A 22,293-nucleotide genomic window follows, 5' to 3' on the forward strand; every position below is an offset into this window, starting at 1 on the left:
AATGATAAAGTGCTCAAAAATAAACGCAAACCAGAGATTTAGAGTGGTTCGGTCAGCCTTGACCTACTCCACTTTTGGCTTCCTCCACCGACGAGGTCGCCGACGTCAACTAGGGGCCTTCCTTCAATAGGCGAAGGCCAACTACCCTCTTACAGATTCACTCCTTTTGACGGGCTCAGGAGACAACCCTTACAAATGTTTTCTCTCCTCTCTTTACAACTCAAACTTGAAGAACAGAAGGAGGAGGAAAACTAGCAGTTTTGAGCTCTAAGAACCACTGAAAAGATCAAGATTTCGGCTTGAGTTCTTGCTCTTTCAGTGCTGAATGGGTGGGGTATTTATAGGCCCCAACCCAGTTCAAATTTGGAGCTCAAAACGATCAAATCCCGGAATTTCGGGATCAGGCGGTTGCACCTCCTGACTGGAGAGGTTGCACCGCCTGGCAGAGCTCGAAGACCGAGCTCAGGCGGTGCCACCTCTCTGCCAGGGAGGTTGCACCGCCCAGTCTTGCTCGAAGACTGAGCTCAGGCGGTGCCACCTCTCTATCAGGGAGGTTGCACCGCCTAGTCTTGCTCGAAGACTGAGCTCAGGCGGTGCCACCTCCCGGCTGGAGAGGTTGCACCGCCCAGTCTCGCTGGGAGGCTTAGCCCAGGCGGTGCCACCTCCTGGCCTAGGCGGTTGCACCTCCTGGCACTATTCCAGATCACTGGTTGGGCTCCAAACTTGGCCCAAACCAGTCCGAATTCGGGCCCAATTGGCCCAAGATTAAGTTAATGGGATCACCTCCCATTTTCTAACTTAATCAACGTGCTAACTACGATTAGTTCTAAGACAATTTCTACAGCTTTGCTTCGGTGCGTCAATCGCTTCTTCCGGCGAGTTTCCGGCGAACTTCCGTCGATCATCCGATGAACCCTCGGTGATGCTCTTGCGGACTTCCGGCAAACTCCTGGACTTTGCGACGATCCACTTGGCAAGTTCCAACGAGCTTCGCTTGGCAAGCTTCTGGACTTCTCGGATCTGTTCTCGCAGAACCTCCGATGACCGTCCGAACTTCCGTCGAACTCTCGAACTTCCAACGTGATCATGAACTTGACTCCGGCGCAACTCCTGCTGCTTGTCTATCTTTCATCGTAGTTAATCCTGCACATACAAAAACAAAAACTTCGATCGAGACAATTAATCCTAAGCAATTAACCAAGTTGTCCGGCATGTCATTGGTCCCTCGACGCTTCGTCCGATTCTTCGACGCATCGTCCTTTCCTGCAGCCTATTGCCCAATCGGCCAGTTGACTCCGCAACTCCGATATCCTTGGCATAATACCCGCTCTTCTTGGCCCGATGCCCGAGTCCACGACCCGAAGCCTTCTGTCGATACGTCGACCGATCCACCGGCCCGACGTCCAATCTTCTGACATGTTCCTCCGGCACAACATGATGTTCCTGCTTTAATTGTCTCATCCTGATCGAAGCACCCTGCGTCACTCAAAAAGCAGATTAAATCATAAACATATCTCAAGGAGTTTCATCATCAAAATACGAGATTCAACACCTATATCCTGGTTAGGGGCCAACTGGGCCCAAAATTAGACTTGGTTTGGGCTAAGTTTGAAGCCCAACCAGTCAACCAAAGAGTCTGGCGGTGGCACCGCCCAGTGTACGAGAGCCAGGCGGTGGCACCGCCTGAGCTGGGCGGTGGCACCGCCCAGCACTGTCAGCGCCTGACACTGACAGGCGGTGGAACCGCCACTGACAGGCGGTAGCACCGCCAGCATCGGGAACTCCACGAGAATTCAAATTTGGAGCCCAAATTTGAATCCTCTTGAGGCCTATAAATACCCCTCAAATCTCAGCTGAGATTACAACTTTTTGAGAAGCAATTAATTGAGAGAAAGATCTTAGAAAGTCTTAGCAAATCTTGTTTTTCAATTTGCTAGAGAGTTCACCTCCTTCTTTCTTACTGAAAATTTGTAAGAGGTTGAACTGCTTGTAAAAGGTTGTAAGAGGGGTATTTACCCTTCCATTTTAAGAGATTTGCTAGTGGAAGGTGGGAGCCTCATCAAAGAGGGGCCTCGCAAGTGGATGTAGGTCATTTGACCGAACCACTGTAAAATCTGCGTTATCTGGTTTGCATCCTTCTCTTGCCATTTACATACTGCAAACTTCTCTACTTAGTTACTACGCTTCCATACGTTTCTAAGTTATCAAGCTTCTAAAATCGATTTCCATTGATATTGCGTTTCATCGTACGAAAGATTTATCAAAATCGAAGTTTTAATCCGCTGCACTAATTCACCCCCCCCTCTTAGTGCTGCTCCGATCCTAACAATTGGTATCAGAGCCACGTATTTCTCATTTCGGATTTACACCCGAGAGAAATGGCTCTTCATGGCTTTCAAGAGGGCTTATTGGTTGTTCGTCCACCGTTGTTTAACGGGACGGACTACACTTATTGGAAAACTCGAATGAGAGTTTTCTTACTTTCATTGGATTTGAATTTATGGCACATAGTCGAAAATGGATTTGAAATATCTTCTCTTTCAATGAACCATTGGAATGATTTGGAGAAGAAGATGTTTTCTCTAAATGCAAAGGCTATGAATGCCTTATATTGTGCACTTGACAAAAATGAATTTAATCGCGTTTCGATGTGTGACTCGGCTTTTGATATTTGGAGAACTCTAGAGGTCACTCATGAAGGCACTAGCCGAGTGAAAGAGTCCAAAATCAATATTCTTGTGCATTCTTACGAACTTTTCCGAACGAAACCAAGTGAGTCCATCGGAGACATGTACACCCGTTTCACGGATGTCATCAATGGACTCAAAGCTCTTGGTAAAAGTTTTTCTAATTTTGAACTAGTCACTAAAATCTTAAGATCCCTTCCAAAAAGTTGGGATTCTAAAATAACCGCAATACAAGAAACAAAATATTTAAATATTTTTTCACTTGAAGAACTAATTGGTTCGTTGATGACATATGAAATGGTGCACAATACACATGATGAACATGATGAACAAAATCACCTTCCAAAGAACAGGAAGGATTTGGAACTCCGGACAAATGAATACTACTTGAGCGATGACTCAAGTGATGAGGACAATGATGAACTTGAACTTCGTACACTAAATCTTAATAAGTTTATTAAACAAAAATCTAAAATAAACAATGAATTTGAACGGAGGAAGAGGCCAAAGAAGAGGAAGGCAACCAAGGATGAATCAAGAACTTCTAAAGGTGAAACGGCGAATTGGGTTTTGACGGGCTTCGACTACAAGGTAAGTAACTCAACTCTCTTGAATTATTTTGAAATTACATAATACTTTTCATGAGTTATTTTTTATTTAGTTTAGGATTAATTTTCTTAAAAATTACATGAAAATAAAAAAATTAGAAATCATGCTTATCATTCTAGTAATTTTGAAAATAATATTGAAAATTGTATGATTTTGATTAAAAATACCTTATGAAATATGATATCATGCCTAATGAATTTATTTTTTGAAACTATGCATGATGATGATGAGTTTTGGGTAATTTATAGTTTATTAATTATTGATGACTTCCATAATGATCTTTTATGATTCATGGATTATCGATTTTTACCGTGATGAAAGTTGCTTTTAAAAATGATGCATGGATTTTGTATGCAAACTAAGTATGAAAAGATAGATTCACCTAAAAAGAAAAATGCTTGACTACAACAAATAACAAAATGATTTTGTTTGAAAATACCTTATGCCCAATGAAACCATCATTGATGAATATGCTTTATGTTTAATAGTTTCTTTGGCTTATATGCCTTATCATGATAAATATTTTGAAAAGTTTGTATCATACTTGATGATTATTATACATGATGATTTATTGGTCTTGAAGTTATTCAATTTTGATTAAATGAAATCATGTTTGACTTGAAGTAATGAGTTGAAATCAATTTTTTTTGGAATTATGTGTTGCACTTTTTTATCTTGATTATATTTAATTTTTTGTTTTAAAATGATGATGCATGGATTTGAAAGAAAAGGACATGCATGCATGGAATCAATCAATAAGTTGAAACAAAAGGAGGAAAGATTTTTTTTTGAAAATTTTCTTTTTCTCTATCTTATTGATTTATACCTAAGAGACCAATAAAATTATTTATGCCATTTTGAATCTCTTGAAAGAAATGTTGAGATTTTGATGATTTAGACGATTTGAATTTGAATGAGTTTTATCTAAAATCATGATCTTGATTCCGTGATATTTACAAATTAAGATTTATTATGAATCAAGATTTTTCATTAATCGATCTCCTAATATTTTCTTTTGATTATTTATGAGTAGGTTTTTCAAAAAGAAATCATGTCTTTTGGTATTCACATGTTCTAATCCTTCATGATAAAATTTTTATGTAATTCCTTATATTCATGAAATGTTTATCTCATCACCCAATTATTTTCTTCTTGATATTCCTTATGTGGTGATATAAAATTATGCATGAAATACTCTTGAGATTATTTTGATGCATACAAATGAAAAGTTATGATCATACATGGTAGGATGCAATTTGACAAATTAATACCATTATGATTTGAAACATTTATAATTTGGAATGATGCATGCAATACTTATGCCTTTTATTATGATAATATATGTGATGTATTGCATATGATGTGTATCATGAATGCTTTAAATGATAAATGTTTTGATATCATGATTGATGATTTTGTTCTATGCATGAGATTTTCATAATTATGCATGATGAATCTTGTAATTTACGGATTATCGATTTTTACCATAATGAAAGTGCCTTATTGATCCTTGTCATAATAAATCTAGCACTTTCGGTTTTAAACATGATACATGTTTTTATTTGACATAAAAAAAAAAGCGGGGGGCATGCTTGAATGAAATAAATCACATGAATTGAAGCAACTAAAAGAGAAGAACATTTTTTGAAAATTATTTTTTTCTCTATATTATTGATTTTAATGAATCCATTTGTATTATTTTTATGAATCTCATGGATTATGAAAATGATTTGAATTTAATGGGTTTTATTGAAATCATGATCTTGATTTCTTGCAATTTTCTATTAAATGAATCAAGATTGTTTTCTATTTTAAAAGGAAATTTGTCAAAATGTTTCATGGTCTTTTAGTTTTCATGATCTTGATAATTACATTTTGAAACTTTATGTAAATCAAGATTCTTCATCATGATTCTCTCGTCTTATAAAAGAGGACATGTTCTATGTGAATCATAAGATTTTATATGCATGAATTGAGATTTTGTTCTCCTACGATTCTTTTTGCTATTAACTAGCAAGAAACTTGTTTTTGTAAACCATGATATGCTACTTGACATCTTGATAATTTATAACTTGAGTTTTCTTTTTTAATCAAGATTGTTTCCTATCATGCTTTCTATCTACAAAAGAAGAAATTTGTCAAAAATGATATATGTCTTGTGACATTCATTTTTCATCTTTATTATTTACCCTTATCATGATTTGAAGATTATAGTAAAGAGAAATGAATTATATGATTGTATTGTTATTCTCTTCTATTTGCCATTGACAAAGGGGGAGCAAAACTTGCTAGATAGCAAATTTGCTAGCTTACACAATTCGAAAAGAGGCAAACTTACTAGCTTGCTAATCTAAAAAAGGAAGCGAGAAGTCCTATATTGCAAATCTCAAGAGAAGCAATGGTTCCCAAGTTACACATTTCAAAAAGAGGCAAAATAGTCCATCTTGCACATCTCAAAAGATGTAAAATTTTGCTAACTTTTGTGCAAAAATTGATAGCTTGTATACTATAAATTTGCATTCCAAAAATGCAATCTTGTCTATCTCAAGATGCAAAACATGCTAACTTGCATTTTGCAATAGAAGCAAAATTGCTAGCTCAAACATTGCAAAGGAAGCAAAAATTTGCTAGCTTGCAACTTGCATATTTCAAGAAGCAAGAGTTGCTTTCTTGAACATCTCTAATTTGCTAGCTAGCATGATGTAGAACTTACTATCTTAAACATTACAAAGAAATGCTATCTTGCACATTGCAAAGAAAAACAAACATGCCAACTTGCATATCTTTAAATTTGCTAGCTTGTCTGTTGTAAAACTTTCATATCCACAACTTGATAGCTTGAATGTTCTAAGCATAATGTAACACTAGCTAAATTTTTAAGCTTACAAATTGTATGATGATAAAACTTGATATTATGTTTTTCATGCAATAAGTAGAACTCATATCTCAAACATATAGAAAGTGACACTTCTCCTTTTTATTGATGACAAAGGGGGAGAAGTATGATCATGTTAAGCATGACGTGTTGCAAGTATTCATGATGAATATTGCAATGACTTGAATTCAGTTTGAATTCAAGGTTCTATCAATATGGCATATTGATAGGGGGAGTTTGTTTAAACTCCGGGAGTCAAGTTTAACTCCGTCATCAATTGGTTGTCATCATCAAAAAGGGGGAGATTGTTGAATCTCGTATTTTGATGATGAAACCAATTGATAATTATGTTTATGTTTAACTGCATTTTGAGTGATGCAGGTCTACTCGATCAGGATTAGACAATTAAGGCAGGAGGAATTAACGTTGCGCCGGAGGAGATCACGTTAGGATATTGGATGGTAGAAGGCTTCGGATGTCGGGCATCGGGCCAAGAGCGGAATTGCGCCAAGGATATCGGCGTTGCGGAGGTCAACCGCCGATTGGGCAACAAGCCGCAAGAGAGGACGATGCGCCGAAGAATCGGACGAAGCGCCAACCAATGACGTGCCGGGCAACAGAATGTCAATTCGCTTTATAATAATTGTCTAGATCGGAGTAGAGTTTTTGCTTGTGTGTGCAGGGTTAACTACGATAAACCAGAAAACACAAAGCAAGTATACCGGAGTCAAGTTCGATGGACGTTTAAGAGTTCGAAGAATCGTCGGAGATGCTGCCGGAACCAACCGAGAAGAAATCAGGAACCTGTCGGAATTTTTGGAAGTTCGCCGAAGAGATCGTCGGAGGTTCACGGAGATCAACGAGAAGGCTTGGCTACTCATTAAAGTCATCACAAGTTCGGGAGCGTGCTTGGAGCCCGTCGGAAGAAGTTCGTCGGAAAGCTCGCCGGAATAAGACTCGACGTTCGCGGTTGAAAAACTTGTTTAGGAGGTGTTTTTTTGTTATGTAGTTAACTTGTAATTAGGATTAGGATTAAGAGATAATCCTATATCCTGGTTAGGGGCCAACTGGGCCCAAAATTAGACTTGGTTTGGGCTAAGTTTGAAGCCCAACCAGTCAACCAAAGAGTTTGGCGGTGGCGCTGCCAGACTGGGTGGTTGCACCGCCCAGCACTCGAGAGCTGGGCGGTGGCACCGCCCAGTGCCCGAGAGCCAGGCGGTGGCACCGCCCAGCACTGTCAGCGCCTGACACTGACAGGCGGTAGCACCGCCAGCATTGGGAACTCCACGAGAATTCAAATTTGGAGCCCAAATTTGAATCCTCTTGAGGCCTATAAATACCCCTCAAATCTCAACTGAGATTACAACTTTTTGAGAAGCAATTGATTGAGAGAAAGATCTTAGAAAGTCTTAGCAAGTCTTGTTTTTCAATTTGCTAGAGAGTTCACCTCCTTCTTTCTTATTGAAAATTTGTAAGAGGTTGAACTGCTTGTAAAAGGTTGTAAGAGGGGTATTTACCCTTCCATTTCAAGAGATTTGCTAGTGGAAGGTGGGAGCCTCATCAAAGAGGGGCCTCGCAAGTGGATGTAGGTCATTTGACCGAACCACTGTAAAATCTGCGTTATCTGGTTTGCATCCTTCTCTTGCCATTTACATACTGCAAACTTCTCTACTTAGTTACTACGCTTCCATACGTTTCTAAGTTATCAAGCTTCTAAAATCGATTTCCATTGATATTGTGTTTCATCGTATGAAAGATTTATCAAAATCGAAGTTTTAATCCGCTGCACTAATTCACCCCCCCTCTTAGTGCTGCTCCGATCCTAACACCTGGTGGCACCACCGCCATTACTGGGCGGTACCACCGCTTGACACCTAACACTGGATGGTACTACCACTCGGTCTGGGTGGTACCACCGCTTGACAGAGCTCGGAGACCAAGCTCTAGTGGTATTACCACCTGACAGGGGCAGTACCACCGTTAGAAGCAATAACTGCCGGTGGTATCACCGCCCAGACCACCTAGGGTGTTGCTTTCCAGGTGGTGCCACCGCCGGCTAGGAATTTAGCATCATGGTTGGGCCTTGACTCCTACCCAAACCATCCTAACTCCGAGCCCAGTTGGCCACTAATAGAGTTATTGGGATTACCTCCTAAATCAACTCTAATTATCGTTCTAACTATGATTAAGGCAAGCATGGTCCGGTTCGTCAATTTTTCACTTCGACGATTTTCCGGTGAACTTTTTGACGAGTCTTCCAGCGAGCTTTTGGTGAACTCCCAACCAACTCTTGGCTAGTCTTCCGGCTTGCTTTCAGTGATCTTCCGATGAGCTTTCGGCGAGTCTTCCAATGTGCTTCCGGTGACGATGAACTCTCGGTGAGCTCCCGGTATATCGTCTGAGTCTTTGACTCTAGCCCATCATCTACTTTACGCCTTATTGCTATAGTAGTTACTCCTGCATACTTATCTCAACACATGGATTAGATCAAATAATTTACTAATTGATTTCATCATCAAAATCTGAGATTTAACAATCTCCCCCTTTTGATGATGACAACCAATTGGTGATGGAGTTAATCTTAACTCCCCCTATCTATATGCCATAATTGAGAAAAGATACTCTTGAATTCAAGCATCAAATTGATAATTTAGACTTATTATCATCATGCACACCATGATTTACCAAATCTAAAGATGATACCACATATTCGTCAATAGAAATGATGTCAAGACATGACATCCATTTTTGAGTCAAAATCATAGAAATTTTGAGCATCAAAGTAAGTATGATATTGTTGAATCTCATATTTTGATGATGAAACCAATTAATAAGTGTTTATGATTTAATCTGCATTTTGAGTGACGCAGGATGCTTTAATCAGGGAGAGACAATTAAAGCAGGAAAAATTATGTTGGGACGGGGGAAAACATGTTAGAAGATTGGATATCGAGCCGAAGGATCGGTCGATGTATCGACAAAAGGCTTCAGGCTATAGATTCGGGCATCGGGCCAAGAAGAGCGGATATTGCACTAAGGATATCGGAGTTGCAGAGTCAATTGGCCGATTGGGCAATACGTCACAAGAGAGAACGATTCGCCGAAGAATCAGACGAAGCGTCGAGGGACCAATGACATGTCGAACAACATGATTAATGCTTAGTATTAATTGTCTAGATCGAAGTGTGTTTTATATGTGTAGGATTAACTACGATAGCAAGGCATGAAGCAAAATGAAGTTCCAGAGTCAAGAACACGATTTTATTGGGAGTTCGAGAGTTCGTCGGAAGTCCGGACATTCGTCAGAAGTTCTGCCGAGAAGTCCCGGAGCTTGCTAGAGAAGCTCATTAGAACTCGCCAAGAATATCATTATGAAGTCCAGGAGCTTGCCGGGAGTCCGCTGGAACATTGTCGAGAGATCGTTGGAAGTTCGCCGGAAGATCGCCGAAAGCTCACCGGAAGAAACTAGATTTATAGACTTGTTTAGCTTAGGAAATATCTTAGGAATTGTAGTTAGCATGTAATTGGATTTGGATTTGGGCCAACCAAATTATGGGCTAATTGGGCCCATGTAAGGACTATGTTGGGCCCAATGAGAGGCCCAAATAGTGATCCAAGAGGTGGCACCGTCGTGGCACAGTCTTCGAGACCACTATAAAATTTGTGTGTTCTCTGGTTTGCATTTCTATTGTTGTCATTTACTTTACTACAAACCATTTTACTTGCTTACTGCCTTTAATACATTTACGAACACATGTTTCAAGTTAAGTTTCCGAAATCAGTTTTCATCGTACGAAAAGTTTTTGAAACCAACGTATTTTACCACTGCACTAATTCACCCCACCCCCCCCCCCCCCCCTCTCTTAGTGCCGACCCTGTTCCTAATAGATATTGACTGAAATTTTTAGCATCAAGGTAAGCATGATATTGACAGAAATTTTCAGCATCAAGGTAAGCATGATATTATACTCATCATTTGAAGAGATAACATAGAAATCAAATCACATAATTGTAATTATCAAAGTAAGTAGCATTTTAAGTTTACAACATCAAGGTAAGCAACATAGGATTACAACATCAAAGTAAGTAGAATAAAAGAAGGGGATATCCATTTCTCCCCCTTTGTCATTAGCAAAAAGTCACAAATAATTATTCAAGTGGTGGCCAATCAAAATGTCTAAACAGGGTATTGAGTTGTTGATGAATCTGCTGCAGCTCAATCAAAAATTGATCTTGGCGTTGTTCAAATCGATCCATCTGAGTCCCTATATCATCGATAGATGAGAGAGGTGCTTGCTCTACTAGAGGTGACTCCTCAAAGGGACCAGTTGGAGGAGATAGATTACCCCTAAAAATTGGTGTTTCAGGTTCTGGTTCAGGTTGGAGGGGATCAATCCTTCTAGGCAGTCTAGTCCATATACCATTTCTAAATGTACATCTCATCCGTCGAAGTAGATTTCTATTTATGATACTAAATCTGTCTAGTTTTATAACTTCTTCTTCGGGTGGAATGACAATATCATAGGCATGTAGTAGTCTTGTGATTAAGCCATCATATGAAAGCATCATGTCCTTTTTTGATAATTCAATCATGTTTTGTTAGATTAGGTAACCAAAACAATTGTTATATCCCTTCATGATCCAATACATGGTACCTAGTTCTATTTGGCTTCCTTCATCATGATGATATTGCTTTGGGAGAATGATACTTATCAAGATGTGATGAAGTATTTTGGTGCTTAAAGGTAGTAAATATTCATAGCTTTTTGGAAGAATTGTTAAGTTAGGATTGCAAAAAATTATTCCTAAGGCTTCAATGTAAGTAGTCCCAACTGTTTCATTATCTCATTGTCCTCTAAAATAACACCCTCTTTCTTTTATCGGAATTCCTATGATGTTGCAAATGGTTCTATCTGTAATGGGTATATGATATCCTAATAGATATGTAGATACCCTTTCATCTTCATCTATATATAAATTATTATAAAATAGCCTAACAAGTCTAGGGTAGATAGGTTCACTCATTTGAAGGCTTGGGAGAATATCTAGATTAGCAAACCATTGAATAGGTTCTAAATCACTTAATTCATCTAAATCAATATACTTACCCTTATGAACATGTCTAGACTCTATTGAAGGAAATTTTAGGGCATGTTGATTAGAATCAAAAAGTAGGGAGTCATAATTTTTATCTAATCTCCTCTTCCCTTCCTTGAGTTTCTAAAGGAGGATCAAGGAGAATGAGGGGTGGAGATGTGTTTAGAGGTGTTTGGAGGAATGTAGGAGAGCTTGGGGTCGGTTCTGCCACCGGCCCTATGTGCCTTTTTATAGGGCAGAGGTTGTGGGTGGTGGCACCGCTAGCTGGGCAGTGCTACCGCCAGTTGGGCGGTGCCACCGCCTACGAGTAGTGAGCACTGCTCACATTGGTGTATGGTGCTATCACAGGTGATTCCAATTTTGCAAGATTTTTATTGTTATAAAGCACACAACCTTATTTACTTCATCATGTAAAATTCACATCATAAGAGGAGAAAATTCGTATAAAATGTTCATTCATGATAAAATGTATACCATACTCAAACATTGTATAGAACTCGTAAAAAAAATGCATACTGTAATTTCATGATTCATCATATAAAATTTGTACGCAAGCATCGTAATAACTCATATAGAAAAATACATATGGCTCATTGCGCATACTATAAGATCATGATTCAGGTGAGTGATCAAGAAGGTCCGAAAATAAAAATTTAATAAATTCATGAATTCGGACAGTTTAACATCCCTAATTCCCTTCTAATGAAGTCAAATTATTCTTCATTTAAGGGTTTTGTAAAGATATCGGCTAATTGATGTTTCGTATCAATAAACTCTAATATCACATCATGATTATTAATAAGATCTCGTATAAAGTGATGCCTAATGTCAATGTATTTAGTTCTAGAGTGTTGAATAGAATTTTTAGCTAAGCATATTGCACTAGTATTATCACACTTTACAGGTATGTTTTTCAGGTCAATTCTATAATCCTTTAAAGTGTTTTTCATCCATATTACTTGAGCACAACATGCACCTGCAGCTATGTACTCAGCTTCGGTTGTAGATAATGAAATCGAGTTTTGTTTCTTGGAAGATCAAGAAACGAGTGTGTGTCCTAAAAATTGACATGTTCCGGATGTGCTTTTTTTATCTAAACTACATCCAGCAAAATCTGCATCAGCATAACTAAGCAATTCAAAGTTCTTAGATTTAAAACACCATAATCCTAGTTTAAGAGTTCCTTTTAGGTATCTAAATATCCTTTTAATAGCTTTTAGATGAGATTGCTTAGGGTTAGATTGTAATCTAGCACAAAGTCCTATGCTAAATATGATGTCCGGTCTAGTTGTGGTGAGGTAAAGCAAACTACCTATCATACCCCTATAAGCTTTTTTATCAAAGCTTTCTCCACTTTTATCAATGTCTAACTTAGTGGAGGTACTCATAAGAGTATCGATAGCTTTTGAACTATCCATGATAAACCTTTTTAGCAAGTCTAAAGCATATTTTGTTTTATTAAGAAAAATACCATTGCTAAGTTGTTTAATTTGTAAGCCTAAAAAGAAGGTTAGTTCCCTCATTAGGCTCATTTCAAATTCTAGACTCATGCTTTTGGCAAATGATTCACATAAGAATTCATTTGTAAAACCAAAGATAATATCATCAACATAAATTTGAATAATAAGAAAATTATTTTTAAAATTTTTAATAAACAATGTAGTATCGACTTTGCCTTTAGAGAAATTATTATGAATTAGAAATGAGCTAAGTCTCTCGTACCAAGCTCTTGGGGCTTGTTTCAATCCATAAAGAGCTTTAATCAATTCAAACACATGATTAGAAAAATTATCATTCTCAAATCTGAGAGGTTGTTCAACATAAACTTCTTCGGAGATAAAGCCATTAAAAAAAGCACTTTTAACATCCATTTGAAATAACTTAAAATTATTACTACTAGCATAGGCAAGAAGCATCCTTATGGCTTCTAATTGTGCCACAGGAGCGAAGGTTTCTTCATAATCGATACCTTCTTCTTGGTTGAAACCTTTGGCTACTAATCTAGCCTTGTTTCGAACCACGATACCAGATTCATCTTACCTGTTTCTAAAGAACTATTTAGTACCAATGACTAAATGGTCATTTGGCCTTGGAACAAGCTTCCACACTTTGTTTCTCTCAAACTGATTCAATTCTTCTTACTTTGCAATGACCCATGAATCATCTTTCATAGTCTCATCAATACATTTAGATTCAATTTGGGAGAAAAAATGGCGTTGGCATAAAAATTTTTAAGAGAAGAACGAGTTTGAATACCTTTCGATGTGTCTCCTATAATTAGCTCCTTAGGATGAGCATCTACATACTTCCATTCCTTCGGTAAAGAAGGTTCGGAAAAAGATGCATCCAAGTTGCTAGATAGAGAAGGGGAATCATTTAAATTCAAAGTATCAAAATTAAGATCATCATCAAAATTATTTTTCTTAACTTTAGAAATTTCATTAAAAACAACATGAATAGATTCTTCTATAATCAAAGTTATTTTGTTAAAGATACGAAATACTTTAGAAATAAAAGAATAGCTAAGAAAATTTTCTTCATCAGATTTTGCATTAAATTTACTTAAGGCATCTTTTTCATTTAAAATAAAACATTTACATCCGAAAACTTTAATGTATGAAACGTTGGGTTTTTTGTTGTTCCACAACTCATAAGGAATCTTAGAAAGTAGTGGTCTTACTAGAACCCTATTCATAACACAGCATATCATATTTATGGCTTCGGCCTAAAAATATTTGGGTAGGCTATGTTCAAGCAACATGGTTCTTGCCATTTCTTGCAAATTTCTATTCTTTCTTTCTACTACTCTATTTTGTTGAGGATTTCTTGGAGTAGAGAAGTTGTGGTTGTATCCATTAGATTCATAAAATTCTTGGAAATCATGGTTTTGAAATTCACCACCATGATCACTTCGAATTGCCTTATGAAATGTGATATCATGCCTAATAAATTTATTTTTTTAAGCTATGCATGATGATGATGAGTTTTGGGTAATTTATAGTTTATTGATTATTGATGATTTCCATAATGATCTTTTACGATTTACGGATTATCGATTTATACCATGATGAAAGTTGCTTTCGAAACTAAGCATGAAAAGATAGATTCACCTAAAAAGAAAAATGTATGACTACAATAAATAACAAATGATTTTGGTTGAAAATACTTTATATTCAATGAAACCATCATTAATGAATATGCTTTATGTTTAATAGTTTCTTTGGCTTATATGCTATATCGTGATAAATATTTTGAAAATAAATGAAATCATGTTTGATTTGAAGTAATGCATAATGATCATGCTTAATAAATTTCGAAATTATGCTTGATGAATCTTGTGATTTATGGATTATTGAGCCATCGCCGACCCAGGCGGTGCCACCGCCGGCCAGGAAATCTGGGTCCGAATGGGCTAATCCATTCGGCCCAATTTGGGTCTATCAAGAGCCCAATTGCACCCATATTAAGTTAATGGGATCACCTCCCATTCCTAACTTAATCTACATGCTAACTACGATATTTCTTAAGACATTTACTGCAACTTGCTTCGGTGCGTCAATCACTTCTTCCTGCGAACTTCAGGCGAACATCCGACGAACCTTCAGCGATGCTTCGGCGGACTTCTGACAAACTCCTGGACTTGCAACGATACACTTGGCGAGTTCCGATGAGCTTCTTTGGCAAGCTCTTGGACTTCTCGGATTTGTTCCCGCAGAACCTTCGACGACTGTCCGGACTTCCGTCGAACTCTCGAACCCCCAACGTGATCATGGTCTTGACTCCGGCGTAACTCCTGCTGCATGTCTTACTGCCATCGTAGTTAATCCTACACATGTAAAATAAACTTCGATCTAGACAATTAATACTAAGCATTAATCAAGTTGTCCGGCATGTCATTGGTCCCTTGACACTTCGTCCGATTCTTCGGCGCATCGTCCTCTCCTGTGGCCTATTGTCCAATCAACCAATTGACTCTGTAACTCCGATATCCTTGGCGCAATACCCGCTCTTCTTGGCCCGATGCTCGAATCCACGGCCCGAAGCCTTCTGTCGATACATCGACTGATCCACCGGCCCGACGTCCAATCTTCTGACATGTTCCTCCGGCCCAGCATGATTTTTCTTGCTTTAATTATCTCATCCTGATCCAAGCATCCTACATCACTCAAAACGCAGATTAAAATATAAACACAATTATCAATTGGTCTCATCATCAAAATACGAGATTCAATAGTTGTCTTAGATTATCTTTAGGTCAAGTGGGAGATTGCTAATCATAGGTGCCCTACCAGACAATCACTTTGAGTGATGACACGTGTGACTTAACATGTAGTCTTTTGTATGTTATTATTATTAAGCATGTTATCACTCTATATTGCCTATTTCTTGAATATATTGTGATGTCCATGGATTTGTGTAATGGGAATCGGAGGATCGTGATAAGATCATGAAAATGAGACTAATTTGCCTTTAGACATAAATCCTAAATAATTCTAGTCATAGGTTACTCGAGAGAGACATCGAGATAACCAAACAGACTAGTGTGTTGTATACCCATCCATATAATGGATGCAGCTGGTCTCATAACTGCTCATGTAGGGACACTAGGGATACAGTACAGGTGCTCATTGGGGAATAAGTTCACTGATTAATCAACTTATGAAATGTTAAATGGTCGATGATGCCTTATTGTCAAACAGTAATTTCGTTATCCTAAAGGGAGAGAGGCGACTCTAAACAAGGGTTTGGCAATTAGCGGTCAAGAATGTGGTAGAACCAGCATAGAAGGTTTTGAGGAGGGCGATTACGATGACGGTGGCGAGGGAGGCAAAGTAAGATGAGGCGGAGGCTAGAGTTATCGCTATCATCGCTGAAAGCGGATTGGTAGAAGAAACTGAAGGATTCCTTCACCCAACCAAAAAAGGAGATATGATGACCCATAGGAGAGGCGGGATAGTATTGTGGGTTGTGTCTACATTCATAATCGTTTATATTATTATTTATCATTATTATCATTAATTAATTTTTAGAAGTGTTGTATAAATTTTAATTTCTTTATTTATTTGCAGGCCATGCCGAATTTATTATGGTATCCTACTTTCAAAATTGATGATGATGATAATTAGATTGATTAAGAAAGGGCCAAAAATTTAAATTTTGACTAGTCTAATTCTTTATTTAACATCAATTTTGATCTCCAACCTGATGTGAAATCCCAACTATACCTTTGAGTCTAATTTTAAACAATCTAAAATTTAAGAAATCAGAATGCAAAGTAAAGTTGACTATCAATCCAACCAATTGGAATTTTCTAATAATTTGCTTTTATTACGTTCATTTTTTAATTTAGAAATAGATACTTAATTGTCAATCGAGCCAAGCATTATATAAACAAGTATCAACTAATTATCCATATATGGTTTACCTCAAAAACTCTATCCAACCCAAATGATGGTAATGTATTATGGATGTATCAAAGTTAATTCTATCAAAAGATGAAGGCAAAAGAAGACACAAATGACTAATGGAGTCTCTCAACTCAGCTAGCAATCAAAATAACTCCTACATTTTGTCAAAACCCGTGTCCACTTTATAGAACACAAACAGTTGGTTTTTTTTGTTCACATCAAAAGGATCCAATGAACAAAATTACAGTACACTTCGCCATCGGTAAGATTTTGGATTATGGTCTCTCACCAAATCTTGAGGCAAATAAAGTTTCAAAACTGGGGCTTTTGCAGATATCTTGATTTTGTCTCCAAACTTAAGAGATTGGGTTACATGACAACCGTCGATGTACACAACACCTTCTTGAGAATACCACTCAACAAAAATCGATTGATCGGGTTTAACAAACCCATGCATCAGTGGAGCTTCTGCAGGTCCAGGTGAAATGGGCTCTCTCACCATATACTGAAGGTCTCGACTCGATATAGGCATACGCAAACCTCCACCCGAAAGAATGGCAGCTGTGGATCCTGCAGCAGTGGAAACCCTAAGACCACTTGATCGGGTGTTAATTAAGCTCGAGCTTGTTCCATTGTTGCCATTAATTCTGAACAGAGAACAAAGCATCTTTGCATTCATCAGACAGTCTCAGAATAAAGATTCAGCTTACTTGGAAGAATAATATACCTAAATGAGAAACGAGATACCATTGCTGGACAAGGATGTGCAATTAGTATATCGTTTAAAGCATATGTTGGAAATGGATGTCCGTTTACCGTAATAGATAGTCTTGAAATTTCTGAAGGTTGCATATAACTCTCGAGGATATTATCTAGTACCTGTAAAGAAAAATGATTACAACTTAAAGAGGTAAAATAAATGAAAATGATGTTCCAACAATTCTCAGTCATCATATGTCAGAAGAAACAATAAGCAAAAATAAATCACTATAGAGTTTAAAACTGAACCACCAAACAGAAACCATTAGGTATTTGGAACATTACCTGCTCAAAGTTTTGAGCAGTAGCAGCACAAAGATAACCTGTACTTCTTGCAGCATCAAAATCATTACTTGACTCATTAACCTAACATTGAGAGAGGAAACTGCTATAGCGAAGGATTAGCAGTGTAAAAGCTAATGGGCAGGAGGAAAAATCAAGAAACAAGTAAAAATTGTGAAGTCATGCTGTAACCTAACTTTATTCATCAAATAACTGACCTCTTTAATTTGAGTAGGGTCTGAATTGACACCTAGGACTGGAATAGAGTCATCCAAAAAATGGCTAGCTTGTAAAAGAGTGCCGTCCCCACCAATTGTGATCACAAGATCCACATGATGAATTGGATGACAAAGATTATTACATATCACTGGTTCCCAATCAACAAATTTGCATCGCAAAACATCCTGACATAGGTTGATCGTATCCTTATGCACCTTAAGTCTGTCATTAAAAAAACTCACAATCTGCAAGGCACCCAAGAGGAAGGATGTCACAGAAAGAATAAACTGGAAATCAAGAAAATGCAAAACATCTACTAAAAAAAAAACATACGATACTTTTGGCACATGAGAAGGTAGTGCATGTCATACTGGTTTCCAATCTGAAAAAAAGACAATATAAAACCAAGCAATTCGATCTCTTTCTTGAGAAGGATAATTGACAGCTGAAAAATATGACTTTTTTGTCCTCTGACTTGTATGCCCACCATAATGTACCATGAAAAGGACCATCTTTGAATAATTCGATTACATTTTTTAAGGTTGTAGAAAATCTTGCATGCATTACGTATATAAGACCACACAAACACTCATCATGAATCATCTTTCTTACTGAAGATGCCATGTAAATATCTTATGCACAAATTACAATGGTTATTACCGACAGAGTCCCTCCAAAATAAAGCTGAAAATACCTGCAATTTTTACATGGAGGACAACGAAGAAAGCATCGAATTGTTTCCTAGCCAAAATAAGGAGCAACAAAGTAGATGATAATCTCATGTGGGACTCAGATCATTCCTGTGCGTTTAATATTTTAGGGTTCGAGATCATTCTCCCCATTTTACTCTACAAGACAGATTTGGAAGCTAGTATACCCTAAATCTACCCTGGATGCAAACCAGACCCATTAATGATCATCATTTTACCTCGAGGAGGTGATCTTATTCCGCTGTCATCTTCATCAGTTCTCCCTAACACACAATTAGACTTCGACCATCCAATTAATCTACTTCTTTCTCTCACCACTCAGCCAAGAATCAAACCACTAAAAGCCCCAAAATGTCGATCAACAACTGGCGATACCTATACACAAACAGCGAAGTTTGGATCACTTAGTGACAATCAACCAATTCGCCATCGGGCATAAGAAATATGTGTAAATAGCATCAAGAAAAACGGGAAAAGAACAGAGAAGAAACGAGAAATAAGAGTAGCACCTTAGGGTTGAGGGAAGAAAAGGGAGGGGAGGGAGAAGAGGATGAAGGGGGTAGATTGGGGAGGTGGTGGGCGGCTGGTATCGGCGGGTAGATGTCGAGAGGCTTCAACAGGAGCAGGACTCCCCGCTTCGGCATGGATGGTGGACGAGCCGTGGCGGTGGCGGAGGCGGCGATGGTGTGACGGGTCCGGAGGAAAAAGAAGAGCGGCTTCGGGAAATTGGGCTTTGATTGGGAGCGACACTTAAGCCATTAAACAGAGGATTAATGGCGCTTGCTTCACAATCGGTCGCAGTGAAATTTTATAAATATATGATTTATATTTATCATGATTTATATATATGTTATTTCTTTCTTTAGTTAGATTTTTAATTAATATTTTTATCAATGTCATCCTCTCAATTGCATATATTAAGTCTAATCTTAGGAATAAGTGGTAATTCGATCAAAATATATATCATGATATCGAAACACGTCGCACCCCTTTGTATTTATAAAATCAATGTTTAATTAATACTTTTAAATGTCATTTTTCTTAATTTACTTGTGTCTAATGTGCAATTCTTACAATTTTGCATCTGTGGGGGACGAAGTTTTACGGATTTGAGCATTAATAATCAGAGAAACAGATTAAATCGAGTCAGTATACCATATCAAATCGACAATCAAGATCAATATTACTAATCCTTAAATTTCTCGGATGAACAAAATTTACCCAGACTCTACGTATGCATCGTCATTTTAGATCAAATAGACACGACAAAATGACATCATCACAAAACCAGCTCAAATGCTTCACTCAAACAACCGTGCAGCAGAAAACCCCACTGCAAAGAAACCCATTGCTGATTACTCTCATGGAAGTCATCTACAAAACCCAGAGTTGAATCCACGTGGCAACGCCATGGTGGAGACCTCCTCTCTCCAAATCCATTCGTTCCACGGGATGTCATCATCTGTCCTCACCATTTCTCCAAGTAGGCTCACGACAAACACCTGCCCGAATCCTTCCCCCCTCCCCCCGCGCCCTCTCTCTCTGTATGTGCGTGCATATCTACATGCTTCTTCTTCCTCCCAAATCTGCTTGCCGAAGAGACGATGGAGGAGCTCCGGGAGGCGGACGTCCTGTGGCCGAACAACGACGACGACGACGCCGAGCCACGGCGAAAGGAAATCGGAGCTGAGAAAAAGCCGGAGGACCGGGAGAGTCGTTCTTGGAAGCCTGTCTTCGTTTACGATAGCAGTCGGGCCGACGACGACGACGACGACGACGACGGTCGGGGTGGTGAGATGATTCCGCCGCACCTCATCGTGGCTTCCAGGATGGCCGATAAGATGGCGTTCTCGGTGTGCGTGGGTAATGGGAGGACGCTCAAAGGCCGAGATCTGAGACGTGTCAGGAACACCATTCTAAGATTGACAGGATTCCTCGAGAGATGACGTCTAATAAATCTATATATATCTTCTTCATTGTGTAAAGCTAATCTTCCTTTCCTGATCAGTGATTGCAGCAAATGTTATGTCCAGTCATCTTAGTAATGGAGTTCTTAGCTAGCATACGTAGACTGGGGATGGAGATGTTTGATTTAGGAGAAAGTATTTGGTTGGTGAATCGATGGAGAACAAAAACTGTACTCTTTTATCTTTCTAGATTAATGTGCTGAATTCTATTGAATGGATGAAAAAGCAGTCGTAACCGATGAACTATTATGTATTTCTCAAGTCCTTTTAGGATTTTTCTTCTTTTTCTTCTTTTATTTGTCCTGTCAATTTGATGATTGTGATTGTGTTACTCTTTCAGTAATTCCAATTGGATGTTCCCCTTATGATAAGGGCGAAATTATTCATCCAATATGTAGCGATCCAGCGGAAAATGATGTAATATTAGTATCAATTACAATAGAAACTATTCTCCAATCAAGATTTATAGAATATTTTTCTAATTGTGGGCAGTTAAAGACCTCTGATTATAAATTAAAGAAAAACTCTTTTGATAATAATGTGAGTTCTTTTTTCTCTTATTATTCTTCTTTATATTTTATCTCAAGAAACACTTCTTAAGTATGAAAGGGATTGAACCGTAGATACACCTAACATCCTTTTATTGCAAGAGTGAGCATTTTTTTTTTTTAGACTTGCTCAACTTTCTAAATCCTCTTCATCCGTTAATATTTTTTTTTTTTTTTGCGACTTCTGAGTCACATTCAACAATCCTTTCTTTCACTAGCTTGGGCTCTGAACCAAATCAGATCATCTCCGCGATTCTAATTGACTTTGGGACTTACTAGCTATTCAATATATCTCTGTGCACTGCACTTTTAGTTTAAATCCATATGAGACGTTATACAAGACATAGAGCTAAGAAAAATGCCAAATTGAGTACAAAATTAGAATAGCCAAATTAAGTACAAATTTCTTTCTTCTGCAGGAAAGATTTACATCATCTTCTTCTTCGGGTTCTCCTCATCTGCATCATCTAAGAAACCACAAATTTCTTTCTTCTCTTCGAATAAAGGAGGCTAGATGTTGATCGATGGCTTACCGCCATCATAACCCACACTTACAGCACAGTTCACATGAGCAAGCTTTCATTTGTATCTGTGTGCGAAGGACATGTTGGATGACTATGACCCATAGGAATTCTGGTGTTGTCAACATCATCAACAACGGAAAGGTTAAATGGAATGGTCATTTTGCTGGGAAGAAAGAACATGAAACTCCATATTCTCATGCAGGCAGCACAGGAAAACACTCATCTCATTCGTTCTACAACCTTTTTACTGTGCAGAAACAAGACAAAACATTGTTGTCAACCCTGTGCTTCTTGTCTTGCTCAGATTCAATGAATGATCCCACGTTGAAAATGTGAGATGCATCTCATCACTTCTCCATTCCTAGACTGTGTACCAGCATCAAGTTTGTCAAATGAATGATGGCAAAGTCGGTTGAAGTTAGCTATAAGCATATGATATCTCATGTGATTCACATTTTCTATTGGACACAACATTCAGGGGCTTCCAAACAGTCAAAAACCTATGAGTGTTGTAGAGAGTGATTACTTCACAATCTATAATTGATCTAATAATTTATCGAGTCTAAATTATTAAACCAAATGATCAGGTTAAAACTAATATCTCCTTC

General features: G+C 38.0%; 2 protein-coding genes across 4 annotated transcripts; one reads left to right on the forward strand and one right to left on the reverse strand.

Annotated features, from left to right (window-relative positions):
- Positions 1-16,786: 16,786 nt before the first annotated feature.
- Positions 16,787-19,413, reverse strand: LOC135585508 (probable NADH kinase). 3 transcript variants are annotated; one of them, XM_065154678.1, is made up of 6 exons: positions 19,156-19,293; positions 18,270-18,318; positions 17,936-18,181; positions 17,721-17,801; positions 17,404-17,555; positions 16,787-17,323 (listed from the first exon to the last, which is right to left on the reverse strand). In XM_065154678.1, the coding sequence occupies exons 2-6, from the start codon at positions 18,303-18,305 to the stop codon at positions 16,918-16,920; spliced, it is 921 nt and encodes a 306-aa protein (XP_065010750.1). In that variant the 5' UTR covers positions 18,306-18,318; positions 19,156-19,293; the 3' UTR covers positions 16,787-16,917. The 3 variants fall into 3 exon arrangements, with proteins under 3 accessions (XP_065010750.1, XP_065010748.1, XP_065010749.1); XM_065154676.1 differs by lacking the exon at positions 18,270-18,318 and having other exon boundaries at positions 19,156-19,413; XM_065154677.1 differs by lacking the exon at positions 19,156-19,293 and having other exon boundaries at positions 18,270-19,021.
- Positions 19,414-20,027: 614 nt separating this feature from the next.
- Positions 20,028-20,856, forward strand: LOC103974565 (protein S40-1-like). Its single transcript, XM_009389418.3, has one exon. The coding sequence runs from the start codon at positions 20,251-20,253 to the stop codon at positions 20,590-20,592; it is 342 nt and encodes a 113-aa protein (XP_009387693.1). The 5' UTR covers positions 20,028-20,250; the 3' UTR covers positions 20,593-20,856.
- Positions 20,857-22,293: the final 1,437 nt, after the last annotated feature.

The sequence above is a fragment of the Musa acuminata genome, chromosome BXJ3-6 (assembly GCF_036884655.1).
Source record: "Musa acuminata AAA Group cultivar baxijiao chromosome BXJ3-6, Cavendish_Baxijiao_AAA, whole genome shotgun sequence".
NCBI classification, from domain to species: Eukaryota; Viridiplantae; Streptophyta; class Magnoliopsida; order Zingiberales; family Musaceae; genus Musa; species Musa acuminata.